We start from the raw sequence: 17,233 nt of genomic DNA, 5'->3' as shown, positions 1-17,233 counted from the left end.
ATGCAAGTTTGAAATAGTATTGATTTTCAAAATTTTGCTTAATAATAGCCTAACATAAAGAAAAATAATGTTATTCAAATTCCATGTCTTCCATTTCCATGTCTTCCATTTTTCTTTTTTCTCCTTTCACTTTTAAGACCAAAAAAGTCTTAATTAAAGAAGGTGGGAGTGGGACTTACTTCATATACTTTTAGGGTATTGTAAAAATCTTCCTGATAGCATCCATTTTGTGGAAAATTAAAAGCAGTTAATTAAAATTTATCAATTAAATGCATTTTGTTGGAAGAAACTTCCTTGCGCTTCATGTATGATTTTTGTGTTTTAGCTAAGCTTACTCTATATATTTGGAGTTGTGACTTGTGAGAAATGGCAATTGCAACCATGACAGCTCCTCTTCCAATTTCCTTGTTCCTTTTTCTTCTTCTCATTACCGCTATCTGTTTTACCATTTGTGATGCCAATTCCAAAGCACTTTGCATTCAAAGTGAGAGAGAAGCTCTTTTGAAATTGAAGAATCATCTTATTGATCCTTCAAACAGGCTATCTTCATGGGTTGAAGGTGGGGATTGCTGTGAATGGATTGGTGTCGTCTGCCATAACTCAACAGGCCACGTCCACCAACTGAACTTGGCGCCTACTCTTTCAGAGCCTGATGAATTTGCACCATATTTTGAATGGGAAGCTTACGAGCGGTCAAAACTAGGAGGCAAAATAAATCCTTCACTGCTGGAGTTGAAGCATCTCAGTTCCCTGGACTTGAGCTATAACAATTTTAGCAGCATATATATCCCGAAATTTTTTGGTATGCTGAGGAGTTTAACACATCTTAACCTCTCTCAAGCTAGATTCCTGGGAGGAATTCCTCATAACCTTGGGAATCTCTCAGAGTTGCATTATCTTGATCTTGGAGGTAATTATCTCAAACCAAAAAGTCTTCAATGGGTTTCTGGACTTTCTTCCTTGCAGTACCTTGATTTGAGCTACGCGAATCTTTCTAAAGCAACTGATTGGCTACAGGTAACATTTAAACATCCTTCTCTGTTAGAGTTGCACTTGTCAGCTTGCATTTTGAAAGATGATCCATATTTGATCAGTGTTAATTCTTCAAAATCACTGGCTGTTCTTGATCTTTCTGGGAACGGCTTTTCTTTCAGTACCTAAGTCGATATTTAGTCTTCATGGTCTTGTGTCAGTTGATCTTAGCGGTAATTTTTTAGAAGGCCCAATTCCCGGTTACTTTGGGAACACCTCGTTTCTTGAAGTTCTTAATCTTACTTCGAATCATCTCAATTCATCTGTACCGAACTCCTTGTACAGTTTAAACCGTCTTCAGTTCCTTAGCCTTAGTGATAACCAGTTACAAGGAACAATCTCGAGTGCCATTGGAAACTTGAGCTCTCTTACTCACCTTAATCTTTCTAATAATCATATGTTGGAAGGAATATTACCAACCTCTCTGGAATATCTGTGCAAATTTAAGGAGATGGATTTGTCTTACAATAAAATTGAAGGTGGAATATCAGAAATCCTACAGAGTTTGTCTAGATGTTGTTTGGATTCCTTAGAGTCATTGAGTATGACCAAGAACCAACTTTCTGGCCATTTAACTGATCAACTTGGGCAGTTTAAAAATCTATCTTACTTGTCCATTGCCCAAAACAAAATTTCTGGTCCCATTCCATCATCGATAGGGGAGTTATCATCTTTGAAGTTCTTGGATGTTTCAGAAAATCAATTAAATGGTACTTTTCCTCTGTGCATTGGTCAACTGGAAAGTTTGGAAATTCTGGATTTTGGGTATAATCTATTGAAAGGCGTTCTATTAGAAACCCATTTTTCTAATCTCACGAGATTGACAACTCTGAAGGCATCACACAATAGGCTTAGATTTGAACCAAACTCAAGCTGGATTCCCCCATTTCAATGTCGAATTATTGAATTGGGTCACTGGCATCTTGGCCCAAAGTTTCCCCAATGGTTAAATTTCCAAAAGAAGTTGTCTCTGTTAGATATCTCTGATGCAGGAATTTCAGATGTCATGCCTGTTGTTTCAATAGGGTCGGAAGCGTGTAAATTATTGTACTAAAAAATCACACAAAGTTCAATTCCCAGGGAAGAGAGGTGGATCACAAGGATCTCTTAAATACCAAGTCTTTCCTTAGTCAGAATATCCCTTTTATAGTAATTTAATAGCACAATTAAATACTACTATTATACCCTCAAATATTGAAAGAAAAATAGGACAAAAAAAAAGAACACAAGAGTTTTAACGAGGTTCGGTAAATTATACCTACGTCCTCGGGTACTAACACCAGATGATAACTTTACTATCTCCAAAGTATTACAAACAAATAGAATTCCTTAAGAATTCTCAAATGGGAGAAGAGAGAAATCTAAGAGAGAAAGATTAGTTGGGATGAATTGAAATGAGAAATGAGAAGGCCTATTTATAGTTGAGGTTCAAGGACCAAACAATAAATAACCCATTATCTCAAGGACCAAAAAAAAATTATCCCATGCCACTTTTTTAAAGTCAACTTTAGGCTGCTAAACTTGCACCACTTGGATTGTTTGCCATTAAAATTGTCTACCATTAATCATAATGTTAAGAATCTCCACCTTGAAGATTTGATTAGGATAATCACATCTTCACACACTTCCTTCAACTCCCCAAATTCGATAAAACTATCTTTTGTAGTGCCTCCAAATGCGCTCTCGGCGCCATACACTGAAGGTGCTCAAATTCTCGGATGTTAATCAAGTTCAAACAATGATTAAACTTGGTTGTTGTTACCACCTTGGTCATCATATCTCGGGATTATCTGCTGTTGGAATCTTCAAGTAGAATTTTCATTTTCAAAGACTTCCGCACAAAGTGATATCTTACTTGATATGCTTGGTTCTTGAATGATAGACTTGATTTTTCGCTAAATGAATAGCGCTCGATGTCACAATATAGACTAATGTGACTTTGAACAACTCCCAAGTCTTTCAACAATCCATTAAGCCAAATAGCCTCCTTAATGACTTTCAGAATCGCCATATATTCGCCTCTATAGTAGACACACCATCATGAGATCGTAAGGTAGACTTCCAACTCACTAGGGCTTTAGCAAGAGTAAACAGATACCCCGTAGTTGAACGACGTTTATCTAAATCACCAGCAAAGTCGGAATCAACATATCCAACTACAAACTGACCAAGTGCTTCATCCTGCTCAAAAACTAAACCAACATCTATGGTTTTTCAAGATACCGTAGAATCCATTTCACTGACTTGCCAATGTCCTTTTCGAGGATCATGCATATACCGCCACAACTCCAACGACTTGTGAAATGTCGGCAGCGTACACACCATCGCATACATCAAACTCCTAACGCATTAGCATATGGGACTTTTGCCATATATTCTCTTTCTTCTTCGGTTTTGGAGATAATTGAGCACTAAGTTTCAAATGAGAAGCAAGTGGGGTACTTACATGTTTAGTGTTTTCATTTACACCAAAACATTGTAATACCTTTTTCAGATATTGCTTCGATTCAAACAAAGTTTGCCTCTCTGTCTATCTCTACTTATCTCCATCTTTGAGAATCTTCTTGGCCTCACCTAGATCTTTCATCTCGAACTCTTGATTCAACCGAGCCTTCACTTATCTATCTCTTTTGGCTCTTGAGCGATTAACATATCATCAACATACAAGAGTAGATAAATGAAAGATCCGTCATCGACTTTCGCTAATACACACAATTGTCATATTTGCTTCTTGTGTACTTCGCTTTTCATAAAGCTATCAAATCGCTTGTACCTTCGCCTCGGGATTGCTTCAATCCATATAGCGATTTGTTCAACTTACAAACCAATTTCTACCACCAGCATTTGTGTATCCTTGGGTGAGTCATATAGATCTCCTCTTCTAACTCACCATGCAAGAAAGCCGTCTTAACATCAAGTTGAGCTAGCTCCAAATTTAAGCGTGCTACCAAGGCCAACAAAATTCTAATGGAGGAATGCTTCACTACTGGGAAAATACATCATTGTAGTCAATTCCTCCTTACGAGCGTAGCCTTTAGCTACCAATCTTGCCTTGTAGCGAATATCTTTCTTGCTAGGAGATCCATCTTTCTTTTGCGAATACCCATTTGCATCCGATTGCCCTTTACCTTTCAAGAATTGCGCCAACTCCCAAGTATTGTTCTTAGGAGGCGCATTTCTTCATCCATGGCGCATTTCCATTTGTCACTTTCTAAGCTTTGCATTGCTTCTTGATAAGTGACAGAATATTATCATCAACAACGGAAGGCGAGGCCACCATATCGAAGAATCGAAGGGTTTACGAATTTCTCTCCTTGGCCTTGCAATCAAGAATCGGTTACAGTGTACTTAATGGTTCTTGGGTGAACCTCTTCAACCTCTAATTCCTCCATTGTGGCTGGAGAATTAGACTTATTAACTGGCAAATCCCCATCTGCTCAAACTCCACATTTTGGAGTACACTCCACTGTTGTGGAGTATCGCTCGTCTGAATATCTTTATCGCTACCTTTTCAATGTGGCGATTCATCAAAGGTAACATCTACGCACTGATCATTTTCTTTGTGTCTAAGCACCAAAGACGAAATCCCTTCACTCCAGAAGTGATTCCCATAAAGAGAGCTTTCTTTGCCCTCAGATCTAACTTTGACTCCTTCACATGGTAATATGCAGTGGATCCAAACACATGTAAGGAATCATAATCTGTAGCCGGTTTTCCAAACCATACCTCCATAGGAGTTTTTCTTTCTAATGCTGAGATGATGGCAAACGATTAACAAGATGGCGGTGTATGTCACGACCTCATTTCAAAATTGCTTGCCCAACCCAGCATTGGACAACATACATCGAACTTTCTCCAGCAATGTTCGATTCATATGCTTTGCCACTCCATTCTGCTGTGGTGTATCCCTAACTGTGAAGTGTCGAACAATACCATACTCTTGGCACACATCGAAGAACGGATCACTTCTATATTCCCCTCCATTGTCCGTCCTAAGCCGCTTGATTTTCTTGCCAGTCTGGTTTTCGATCATAGTTTTCCATTTAAGAAAAACTTCAAGCACTTCATCTTTAGTTTTCATGGTATACACCCAAACTCTTCTGGAAAAGTCATCAATAAAAGTAACATAGTAGTGTTTTCCTCCCAACGACGGTGTTTTGGAAGGCCCCCACACATCTGAGTGAACATATTCCAAAATACCTTTTGTATTATGGATAGTAGTGCCGAATTTCACTCTCTTTTGCTTTCCCAGAACACAATGCTCGCAAAATTTTAATTTGCAAGCCTTTGCACCTTTCAACAATCCTTGCTTTGCTAGAATTTGCAAGGATTTTTCGCTGGCATGTCCCAACTTCATATGCCACAACTGCATTGAGTCCAAGTCTTTGTTACAGGAAGCTGCAGCGACTGCTCCAATAACTGTACTACCTTGGTAGTAATACAAGTTATTTTTCCTGATGCCCTTCAATATCACAAGTGCGCCAGATGTCACTTTCAAAACCCCATCTCTCATAGTAACAACTGAACCATTGGATTCTAAGGCTCCCAATGAGATGAGATTTTTCTTCAAACTGGGCACATACCGAACATCAGTCAGAACTCTGGTTGATCCATCTTGATTCTTTAATTGGATTGAACCTATCCCAACAGCTTTCTGAGCATTATCATTGCCCATATAAACAACTCCTCCATTTAGTTCTACTAAATCGAGAACCACTCCGGTTAGGGGACATATGATAGGTACAACCCGAATCCAAAATCCACTCATCCGAATGGAATGACGATGATGATGCAACCAATGATAGTTCGAGTCACTAGTATCATGCTTTGCAACACAAGCATCTACAGCAGCTTTGGACAATTTTTCTTCCAAATGGCCTTTCTCATGACAAAAGGCACATTCATCTTTCCGAGTCGGACTTTGACTTTGATCTCCCTTCGAGTTTTCTTCCGAGTGTATGAACGACCTCGGACTACTAAAGCTTCTGTATCTCTGATTGAGTTTTTCTGTTTGTCCTTCTTTCTCTGTTCATAACTGTATAAGGCCGCACAGACTTCGCTCAAAGATATATCACTCCTGCCATGAAGTAGAGTAGTTTCTAAGAACTCAAACTCCTCAGGAAGTGACCCCAACAGCATTAAAGCCAAATCTTCATCTTTGAATGTCTCATCCATATTTAACAAATCAGTGACTAACTGATTAAATTTGGTGATGTGATCATTCATTGTGGTACCTGGGACATAAGTGAAGCGAAACAGTCTTTTCTTCAAGTGGAGCTTATTTTGACTATTTTTCTTCAAAAATTTTTCTTCAAGTGCCACCCACAACTTATTTGCAGAAGTCTCCTTTGAAAAAGCATACATCTGCTCTCGAGAAAGGCATGATCGAATTGTACCACATGCCAACCGATTGATCGCCTTCCAATCTTTCTCCTGTACATCATCTGGTTTCTCTTCATCAATGGCAATGTCTAGACCTCGCTAAAAAGGGCATCTAGAACCTCACTTTGCCACATACCAAAATGGCCCGTGCCATCAAAGATCTCCACAGCCAATCTTGCATTTGCAATTGTCGGTCTTGTCCACATGGATGATGTTGAAGCTCCTAAACCCACCGTTTTTCCATAATCTTTCAATATACCTAAGGAAATCTTTTTCGATGTGGAAGATCGTTTAAAGCGCAACCACAGAGCATACTACGATTAACCTTGACTCTTGATACCACTTGTTGTTTCAATAGGGTCGGAAGCGTGTAAATTATTGTACTAAAAAATCACACAAAGTTCAATTCCTAGGGAAGAGAGGTGGATCACAAGGATCTCTTAAATACCAAGTCTTTCCTTAGTCAGAATATCCCTTTTATAGTAATTTAATAGCACAATTAAATACTACTATTATACCTTCAAATATTGAAAGAAAAATAGGACAAAAAAAATGAACACAAGAGTTTTAACGAGGTTCGGTAAATTATACCTACGTCCTCTGGTACTAACACCAGATGATAACTTTACTATCTCCAAAGTATTACAAACAAATAGAATTCCTTAAGAATTCTCAAATGGGAGAAGAGAGAAATCTAAGAGAGAAAGATTGGTTGGGATGAATTGAAATGAGAAATGAGAAGGCCTATTTATAGTTGAGGTTTAAGGACCAAACAATAAATAGCCCATTATCTCAAGGACCAAAAAAAAATTATCCCATGCCACTTTTTCAAAGTCAACTTTAGGGTGCTAAACTTGCACCACTTGGATTGTTTGCCATTAAAATTGTCTACCATTAATCATAATGTTAACAATGCCCACTTGGTTTTTGAACTTTCCCACTCAAATTGGATGTTTAAATCTTTCCAATAATCAACTTACTGGAGAGATCTCATATTTGAATGTGAGATGCATTGTTGACTTAAGTTCAAACGAATTCACAGGCCCATTGCCAAGAGTATTCCCTCCTTTAGGACATTTAATTTTATCAAATAATTCATTTTCAGGATCTCTTTTTGAATTGGTTTGTAATTCATCAAATGGGGAATAGATAGAAGTGCTTTACATTGATAAAAATCTTATCTCTGGAAAAATTCCAGATTGTTGGAATTATTGGCGGAATTTGGGGCTTTTAAATTTGGAAAGCAACAACTTGACCGGTAAAATCCCTCATTCTTTAGGGTATAGAGATCTTTTAGTGCTAAACCTTCGAAACAATAATATGTTTGGAGAATTGCCAGCCACATTCTGAAATTCTACAAGTTTGATGATGCTTGATCTTAGTGAAAATCATTTCAATGGAAGTATACTAGCATGGACTGGGGACAAGCTCTCAACGCTGCAGATTCTAAGCCTTCGATCAAATAATTTTGGTGGCCATATTCCTCGTGAAATTTGTGATCATCAATATCTTCAGAATCTGGATCTTGCCCATAACAACATTTCAGGCACTATTCCAAAATGTTTGAGTAATTTGAGTGCAATGGCCAACAGAAGCAACCATACCTACTTTATGTATAAATCGATAAGTATCAAATCAAGTACTGGAGATTATGTTAGTGAAATGGACAGAAGCAACCTAAGAAACTTTATGCTTGAGTGGCATGTTATCGGTACTAATTTCTTTTATTTGAGTGTATTATTAGTGCTGAAAGGACGAGAGGATGAATACAGTACCACACTAGGGCTTGTTACCAGCATGGACCTTTCAACTAATAGTCTCACGGGAGAGATCCCAAAAGACATTGCAAGTCTCGTTGAGCTACGATCATTAAATCTATCTGGGAATCTCCTAACAGGAAATATACCAAACAACATTGGCAACATGAAGTTGATGGAATCTCTTGATTTATCAATGAATCAATTGAATGGTGAAATCCCTCCAAGTTTCTCCAATTTGAACTTCTTGAATCACTTCAGCGTTTCCTGCAACAACTTGACAGGACAAATCCCAACAACCACTCAACTTCAAAGCTTTGAAAACTTGTCTTACGTGGGCAATCATCTTTGCGGACCTCCTCTCACTAAGAATTGCACCTCGAAAGGTATTCTAACTGATGCTACAAATAATGGAAGTAGCAGTGAAGGAAATAAAGTGAATTGGCTTTATGTCAGCATAGTTCTTGGCTTTGTAATGGGATTTTGGGGTGTAGTGGCTCCCTTGTTTTTCATTAGGTCTTGGAGGATTGCATGCTATCAAAAGCTGGACCATATATGTGGTAAATTGTATGTGTTTTGGGATACTATGGGTATGTAGTTTAATGGGAAAAAGCTTGTGTAATTAAGTTTTGTGTGTGTTTGATGGGAAAAAGGAATGTTGCAATTAAGCTTTATGTTGATATAAATGACGATTGTGAACGGTAGGTTCGAGTGTATGGAGTAAGTCTATTAGCTTGGGTTTAGTAGTTTCTCTCATCTTTATAATGGGTCTTGTTTTGTGATTTTCTCATTAATGAATTTCTTTTTTTCAAAGAAAATTAGTAATTGTTTAAATATTTATAATTATTTATTGATGTATGGTGGTTATCGTTGATAGTTTCCATAGATTTATTGTTGGGAAAATGGTGAAAGTATGATAGCTTCGAGATGTCTTGTTTTGGTTTCTCCATTTTGAGTTATAGAGAGAAGAGAAAGGGAAAAAAAATGTTTTTGATTAATTATACTTGAGGTTAATTTGTAAGCTTTTGTCAAAACAAAAAAAAAAATGTCACATGTAACCAATCAATTTGCTAGTGTGATACATCAACAATTCATTAATGGATTAATAAAATTTCTAACGGAAATAATTAGTTAAAACAATTATCTTAATTAAAATTACTAAATTAAGAAAAATAGGATTTGTGACCTTGGGTGTAGTTTAGCCAAAGTAATTATTTATCATTTTAAGTTATTTTCACTATTTTAATATGTAAAATATTTATTTTCTATTATAAAAATAAAGAAAAACTAATTATAAATTAAATAAAATTAAAATTAGCTCCGTTTGAATAATTTTTTTTTTAATTTTTAACCGAAAATCAAATCGAATACGTTCAAATAATAACCAAATCAAGCCTGAATTGAAACCAAACCAAAATTTAAAAAATTGAACCAAACATTACCATTCAAAATGATTTTCGATTTTCTCGATTTCTTTACAAACCCTAGCCCTTTGTGGACAATATTTTTGTTTTAGCTTACTCTATACATTTGGGGTTGCTAGCAATAGATGCTACGATAATGCTGTACGGGCCCAAATTTGCCCGGGCCCGATATAACAAAACCAATTAGACCTAGTGGCCCAAAATTACCCTAGCCCACAAAATTAAACAGCAAGGGAAAAGAAAAAACCCTAGGCACCGCACCTAGGTCTCCTTAGCCCCCTCCATGTGCACCCTCAGCGTGCACTCCGCTCGAGGGTCGGCTCCCCTGGCTCGCTAGCACCAAAAGGGCCACCTGCCTCGTCGTTGACTCCGTCTATAACCTGTAAACAAGATAGAAACGAAGCAAGCAGAACAAAGACAATGCAACACGCAAAAAAGTACAAAAATAGCAGCAATAACAGAGAAACAGTAGCTATTTTTTCTATGGTAATCAGTTATAAAACTGAAACGAAATCAGTTTGTAAAAGGGGAAGTTTTGTAACACGATTAAGCAATAAAAAAAAAGAAGGTTGAGTTTCATTCTCTGTTTCTTTATTTTTCTCGTTTCTTTATTTTTTATCTTCCTTTTTTTCCTAAAATCATTTTTAAAACAAAAAATAAAAAGAAAGAGAAAGGGGACTTACCCGAACCTCGGAGCCGCGACATCGGAGTCCTACTCCGTCGTTAAAATCGACTTTCGCGAGGAAAAAGGGGGGTCTCTTCTTTCGTGTTTTCAGGTCAAGAAGACATGGCCTTCGGGCGTTTCAAAACCAGGGTAAAAAAAACCCTTTCTTCGTGCGGCTCCGATCACCACCCACGGTGATACGACGGCGACGCAGAGCTAGGGTCCAAACCCTAACAGGAGAAGAGAAAGGGGAGGGGAGAGAGAGCAAATAAGCTATCTGGTTTTTCTAAAATCAGGGGCTGGAAACACAAAGCAAAAAAAGAGTTTTAAGTTATTTTTAAAAAAAAGGAAGGCCTGCACTTTAACCCGTTAACAGGCCTAATATGTGCCTTTTAATTGAAAATGGGAGAATTTTGCATTAGGTCCTTCCCATTTGCGCAAACATTCAATCATGCCTCATTTCTTTTTAATTTGGCTTTAAAACTTATGTGTATTAGCAGTTCGGTCCCATTTCTTTTTTATTTTATTATTTTCGCTCCGAATTTCTGTCTAAAGTTTAAATTAGCCCCTTTTCGTCCTTTTCTTTTATATTTTATTTTATTATTTAACATTATGGTATTATAATTGTATTTTATTTTCTTGCATATTATTTGCTATTATTATTATTACAATCATTCCATTATTATTATTGCTATTGCTATTTTTTTTATGTTTATATTTTTATTTATATTATTATTAGTATCATTGTTATTCCTTAATTTATTATTATTATTATTATTTTATCATTTTTATGTGTTTATCTACATTATTATTATTATTATTGCATTTATTTTTGAACATATCATGCATTTTAAATTATTACTAATTTTAAATATTTTATATATATATTATTTCTTTTAATCACCATATGTAGTATTTATTTTAAGATTCTTGTACATATCTTGATATTTTAGATTATTACATGTATACATATATATTTTTTTATTTTAAACATTTTTCTATGTATTATCTTACATTAAATGTCTTTATTCACATTATTCTTTCTAAATATTTCGTATGTCATTTGAGTTAAACCCTATTTTAAATTTTTATATATTATTTAGTTACACTATAAAAACTATTTTAAATCCCTTTAATTTATTATGTATCGTAAACCTTTTTATCATTTTTAAGACTATATAGGTACTTATCTTAAACCTTTTATATATATTATTTTGGATTTATATATATATATATATATTTAAATTATTTTTGAACAATATTTATTTTAAAATTTTCTTTTACACTATTCATTTTGAGCTTTTTGTAAGTTATTTTAAAGTGTCCTTTTATTTTTATTTTTTTGTGTATTATTCATCTTGATCCATTTAACATATTTTTTATTTGAAGTTTGCTATATATATATATATATATTATTTTATTTTACACCAAAAATATTAAATATGTTAATTATTATAAATTGTTTTATATTCTTTACTTTAATTTGCCTTTTCATTTTAAAATTGTTTTGTGTATTATTTATTTAAAAATGTTTTATTATTTTAAATTGTTTTATGTCCTTTTAGAACTCAATTTATTTATTTTAAATATTTTATTTATTATTCATTATAAGTTACTTCCTCATATTATTACCTATTTCATACTTATACATATATATATATATATATATATATATATATATATATATATATCTATGTACGCATCATTTGATCTAAAATTTTGTAAATAAATGTATCATCTTTTCTTAAGTTATTTTATATATTTTAAAGATTCATTTTTCACTTTATTTACTCTTAAAACTTAGTTATTATCATGTTGAATAGTTTTTATGTTTTATTCGTTTTAATTTGCCTTATACTATTTATTTTTAGATTGTCATATATGTTATTTATTCATTTATTTTTATTGTTCCTTGATGGCTAATGTTAATATTTAAATAATGCATGTTGAGTGGTTATTGTCATTGTGTGTACCTTAATTCATTCACTTGCATCTTTATATTTGTCGTATATTGGTGATGTTATTCTCGTATTATTATTTCACGTTTTATACTCCCTCTTGTTTTATTTCGTTTAAATCATATCGCGCATCGACCTCAAATGAATTTGTCCAAACATGGACCATTTTAATCCAAACAAATAATACACGTCGTTTAACTATCGTACTTACTATGGTTTAAAGATAATTTTCTAAATAAGACTATTTTGCGCTTTGGAACATCGAAGAATTGTGTCCTAACTTACGGGGTTTCGGTTTTCTCGTTGATTCTAAATAGCCAAATATCCCCTCGAGTTTTAAAACACACAGAATTCCAATTTAAATTAAAGACAAACTTGCGCTCGGGAGTTCATGGTATCGTGTCCTAACTTACGAGATGTGATACTCCGATACCTCAAGACAAGGAAATCTTTAGCAATCATTTTGAGCTAATTCAAGCATTTCCAAAATCGACATCGACATAAAAAGGGATCGTAAAAATTAGAAACAATACAATATTTTGTGTTTGGAAATTTTGAGAAATCGTGCCTTACGTGCTAGGTTTCGATTTATCGTTTGACCGAACAATCGAATATCATTTTTAAAAGTTTAATGCATGAGTTTTGGGAATCATGAGATAATTTTGGCATCGAAGGTTTGAAATGTCGTGTCCTACGTGCTGGATGTGATATTTTATCTCCTCGAAATAAAAAGAATCTTAATACCCACGTCGAGTATCCAAATATTCATAAAAAGGGATCGTATTTTAAAGTTTATTTTAAAATCTTTTCAACTTTCGATATTAAAACATTAATTAATCAATTAGGTATCAATTTTGGGTGTTACGAGGGTGCTAATCCTTCCTCGTACGTAACTGACTCCCGAACCCGTTTTCTCAAATTTCGTAGACCAAAATGTCGTTTCAATAAACTAAAAGGTTTTATTAAAACAAGGGTGATCCGATCAGACCCAATAAAGATCGGTGGCGACTCCCAATTTTCGTTTCCATTTTCAAATAAAGTCGATACTAGTTTTTTTTCAAAAAAATGGTTTCAACAAATGCTATACAGAAATACTTTAGGTATTAAAATGGTAAAAAAAAAATTAGATAGGAATGTACTGACCTAAATATTACCAAAATAAGGAGTCACTATGGTAAATATACCAAATATTAGCAAAGAAACAAACCATGGGGTGGGAGTGAGACTTACTCCATAGACTCAATTAGTTGAGTTGACCTGCTTCTCAACCTTATGTCTTTCTAAACTTGTGGAATTTTAAAGCTAGTTAATTTCCACGTTATTTAAGTAGAGAAAAAAATAGAAAGAAGAAAATAATAAAGAGTGTGAAATTAGTAGTTGCATGTTAGTTTAAAAAGAAAAATTGCACATTCTCTTAAAATTTTCATCCATTTGATAATAGTCGTTGTATGTTAGCTCCAATTAATCTCTATACGTCAGCATGACGTACATGTAGCTTGTCACATGTAATTGTTTGATTATTTTGTTAGTTACACAAATTTTTAATAGTTTAAATGGATAAAATTTATAATAGAAAGTATCGATTTGTTCTTTAATCTAACATACAAAAATTAATTTACCTAATTTTTAGGTAAATGAGATAAAATACAATTTAAATCCTAATAAGAACTTCTAAAATACTTTTACCAAATATTAGGAAAGAAACAAAGCATGGCCGTAGACTTTATTAGTTGAGTAGACCTGCTTCATTTCTCCTTCTAAACTTGTGGAAATTTAAAACTTGTTAATTTCCACCTTTTTTAAGTAGAGAAAAATAGGAAAATACGTGACTATTATCCGCAGTTGCTACTAGTATCCTATGTTTCAAACAATATATGCTTTTTGTGGAAAATTCAAGCTGGAAATTTCGGGTCTCGGAAGAAACTCCCTTGTGCAGGAGCGTAGCGGGGACTGTAAGGGGATTCCACCTCAATTCTTAAAATAAAAAAAAAATATAGGGATTAAATTGTTGAAAATAAAAGTATGAGACTAAAATCCAAACGTATAAAGTGTATAACAACTTAAAAGCATATTCAAACCTTCAAAATTTTACTTTATAATTTGATACAAAAAAATAATCAATCTAACACGAAGCTTGAAAACAACACTAATGTATATATAAAAGTTTTATGATTTTCTTAAAAAAAAGTTTTAAGTGTTAAATAAAGCAGAGTAATCGAATCGAGTAAAAAATTTCTAGTTAATCGATTTCACGAATCTTATTTATCATTCTATCTCAATTTGAAATTTTTTTAGTCGAATCGAATCAGTGTAATTATTCGAGTTAAATAAAAATAAATAAGATACTTGAGTATGATAATTTTGAATCATTAATTAGGTATCCAAAATTATTATTTTAGAAAAAATTTAAAATTTTAACCTTTTATATAAATTTTATTTTTTAAAATATAAATTTTGAAATTTTTATAAATATTTTAATTTTTTTGTAATTTTTGTTGAAATAGACCAATTTTCTTATTTTCAAAATTGATAAGGACCAAATATGTTATTCGAATTATTCGAGCTATTCAAATTATTTAAGTTATTCAAATTGTAAAATTCAACTCGACTCGAACTCAAAACTCGAACAAAGTCGAATAACTCAATTTGATTAACTCAAAATTTAATTTTTTTTCATTTTTTTTAAATCGAATCGAGTTTTACTCACCCTAAAATAAAGGATAAATTATTTTATTGTTTCAATAAATGTTTAAGGGGGAGAAAAATCCTTATGTAAGTTTGAAGTAGTATTAGTTTTCAAAATTCTGCTTAATAATAGCCAAACATATAGAAAATCAATGTTATTCAAATTCCTAGTCTTCATTTTCTTTTCTTTCTTTCTTTTCTACTTTGGCTTTTAAAACCTAAAAATCTTAAACAACGTGGGAGTGGGACTTACTTCATAGACTTGGCTGAGTTGATCTACTTCTCAACTCTATATCTATTTGTGTTTCTAAACTTTTGTAATTTTATGTTTTCTTAAATTTCAGGTTAGATTTCAATTAAGTGTTAACTTGGTTAAAATCGATATTATTATTAATAAAGATGAACATGTGTTTTCACAATTAATTAATTTCCATCCTTTCAAATAGGGTCAACCCATTGATTTTTTTTAGTTTTTTTTAAAAAAGTTCAAGTTATTTTGACTGACTTAATATGTAAAATATTTATTTTATATTATAAAATGGAAAAAAAACTAATTATAAATTAAATAAAATGAGCTTTCTTAGAATAATTGTGCTTGTTTTAAGTTGTCAGTTGAAAATCAAATCAAATACATTCAAACAATAACCAAATCGAACCTGAATTAAAACTAAACCGAAATTAAAAACAATTGAACCAAACACTACTGTTTAAAATGATTTTCGATTTTCTCGATTTCTTTACTAACCCTAACCCTTTGTGGTTGATAGCAATAGATGCTGCTATAATGCTATAGAGAAATAGTTTAGGTATTAAAATGGTCAAAAACATTTAGATACCCAAAATATTAACATAATATTACCAAAGTAAGGAGTCACTATGGTAAATTTACCAAATATTAACAAAGAAACAGACCATGGGATGGGAGTGAGACTCACTCCATAGACTTAATTAGTTGAGATGACCTGCTTCTCAACTTTATGTCTTCCTAAACTTGTGGAATTTTAAAGCTTGTTAATTTCCACGCTATTTAAGTAGAGAAAAATACACAGTTGCTACTATTATATATCCAATATTAGAAACAATAAATGCTTTTTGTGGAAAATTCAAGCTGGAAATTTGGGGTCTTGAAAGAAACTCACTTTCCCCTAATGTATGTGGACAATAAATGTCTAGAAAGAAATTTGGGGTCATTCTCGATCTCAATGAAAATCATTTCAATGAAAGTGTACCAGCATGGCTCGTAAAATTTGTGATTTTCAAAATCTTCAAAACTTAGACCTTTTCCGTAACAAGATTTCAAGAGCTATTCCAAAATGTTTCACTAATTCAAGTGCAATGGCCACAAAATTTAAGCATGATGCTGCGTAGTGGTTCTGCTATTTCATCTGATTGCTAATAGGTTCACAGGAGAAATCCCCAAAGAAATTGAAAATCTTGTTAGGCTATTATCATTAAATTTGTCAAAGAATCTCTTAAATATACCAAACAACATTGCCAACATTTTAAATAAATAAAAAAGAGAGAACACATGATTTTCGGCAAAACAAGAACGAAATTGACAACATTTTAACTAAAAAGTACACATTATAATACTAAAAATAAAATAAGTAATTTTTTATGTGTTTTTAGTAACATGCCGCACTTTCCCGTTTCATTCCCATCTTTGTCTTTCTTTAAAATATTTTCTGTATATTTGATGGCTCTTTTTTGGACTAGTTATTGTGGTTCACGTTTGATTTATTTTTACGGCAAACAATATAATTAGTCATCCAATTATATAAATTTTTAATTTTATTGTAACGTTTTAAATCATTTGTATTTTGGTCACTCTCCATTAAATGGTTAATGGAAGTGAAGATATAATAATTTTTTACTGGTATAATAATACATTTAATCCTCAATACTTACATATTTTATCAATTTGATCTTAATTCGAATAATTCAATAAATTTAATTGTCGATTTACAAATTCTATCAATTTGATCCTTAGGCACTTGTAATTAATTTTTATTATATAAATATGAAAAGTACAATATATATTATTATCTATATATTATTTATTAAATTACATATAAGGCCAATTGATGCCATTGCCATGGAGATCAAGGTCAAGGTTAATTTACTAGGAAATTTGGGATTGATAATACTCTAGAACATCATATTTTTATGTACTAATTGCATGTTTATTTTGAGTATGTCCTACTAATTTGAGCTATTTTATGGTTCTTTGTCTTATAGGGACTTAATTGAAGATAAAAGGAAATTTAGGGGCAAAAAGCGTGAAATTAAAGATGAAATGGGTCAACATGCAACAGAGGGAAAATGTGGTGC

General features: G+C 32.9%; 1 protein-coding gene and 1 long non-coding RNA gene across 2 annotated transcripts; one reads left to right on the top strand and one right to left on the bottom strand.

The window, feature by feature from the left end:
- The first annotated feature begins 366 nt into the window (after positions 1 to 366).
- Positions 367 to 8,769, top strand: LOC108471888 (receptor-like protein EIX2). The gene is given in 4 exon segments (XM_017773433.2): positions 367 to 1,148; positions 1,150 to 2,058; positions 7,613 to 7,672; positions 7,797 to 8,769. Coding segments are annotated over 4 exon segments (2,724 nt in total).
- Positions 8,770 to 9,588: 819 nt separating this feature from the next.
- On the bottom strand, positions 9,589 to 10,562 carry LOC108472711 (uncharacterized). The gene is made up of 2 exons (XR_001869585.2): positions 10,279 to 10,562; positions 9,589 to 9,975 (listed from the first exon to the last, which is right to left on the bottom strand). It is a non-coding gene; the product is annotated as an uncharacterized LOC108472711 (long non-coding RNA).
- Positions 10,563 to 17,233: the final 6,671 nt, after the last annotated feature.

This window comes from Gossypium arboreum, chromosome 11, assembly GCF_025698485.1.
Source record: "Gossypium arboreum isolate Shixiya-1 chromosome 11, ASM2569848v2, whole genome shotgun sequence".
Taxonomy (NCBI): Eukaryota; Viridiplantae; Streptophyta; class Magnoliopsida; order Malvales; family Malvaceae; genus Gossypium; species Gossypium arboreum.
This window is presented reverse-complemented; position numbering and strand designations above follow the sequence as displayed.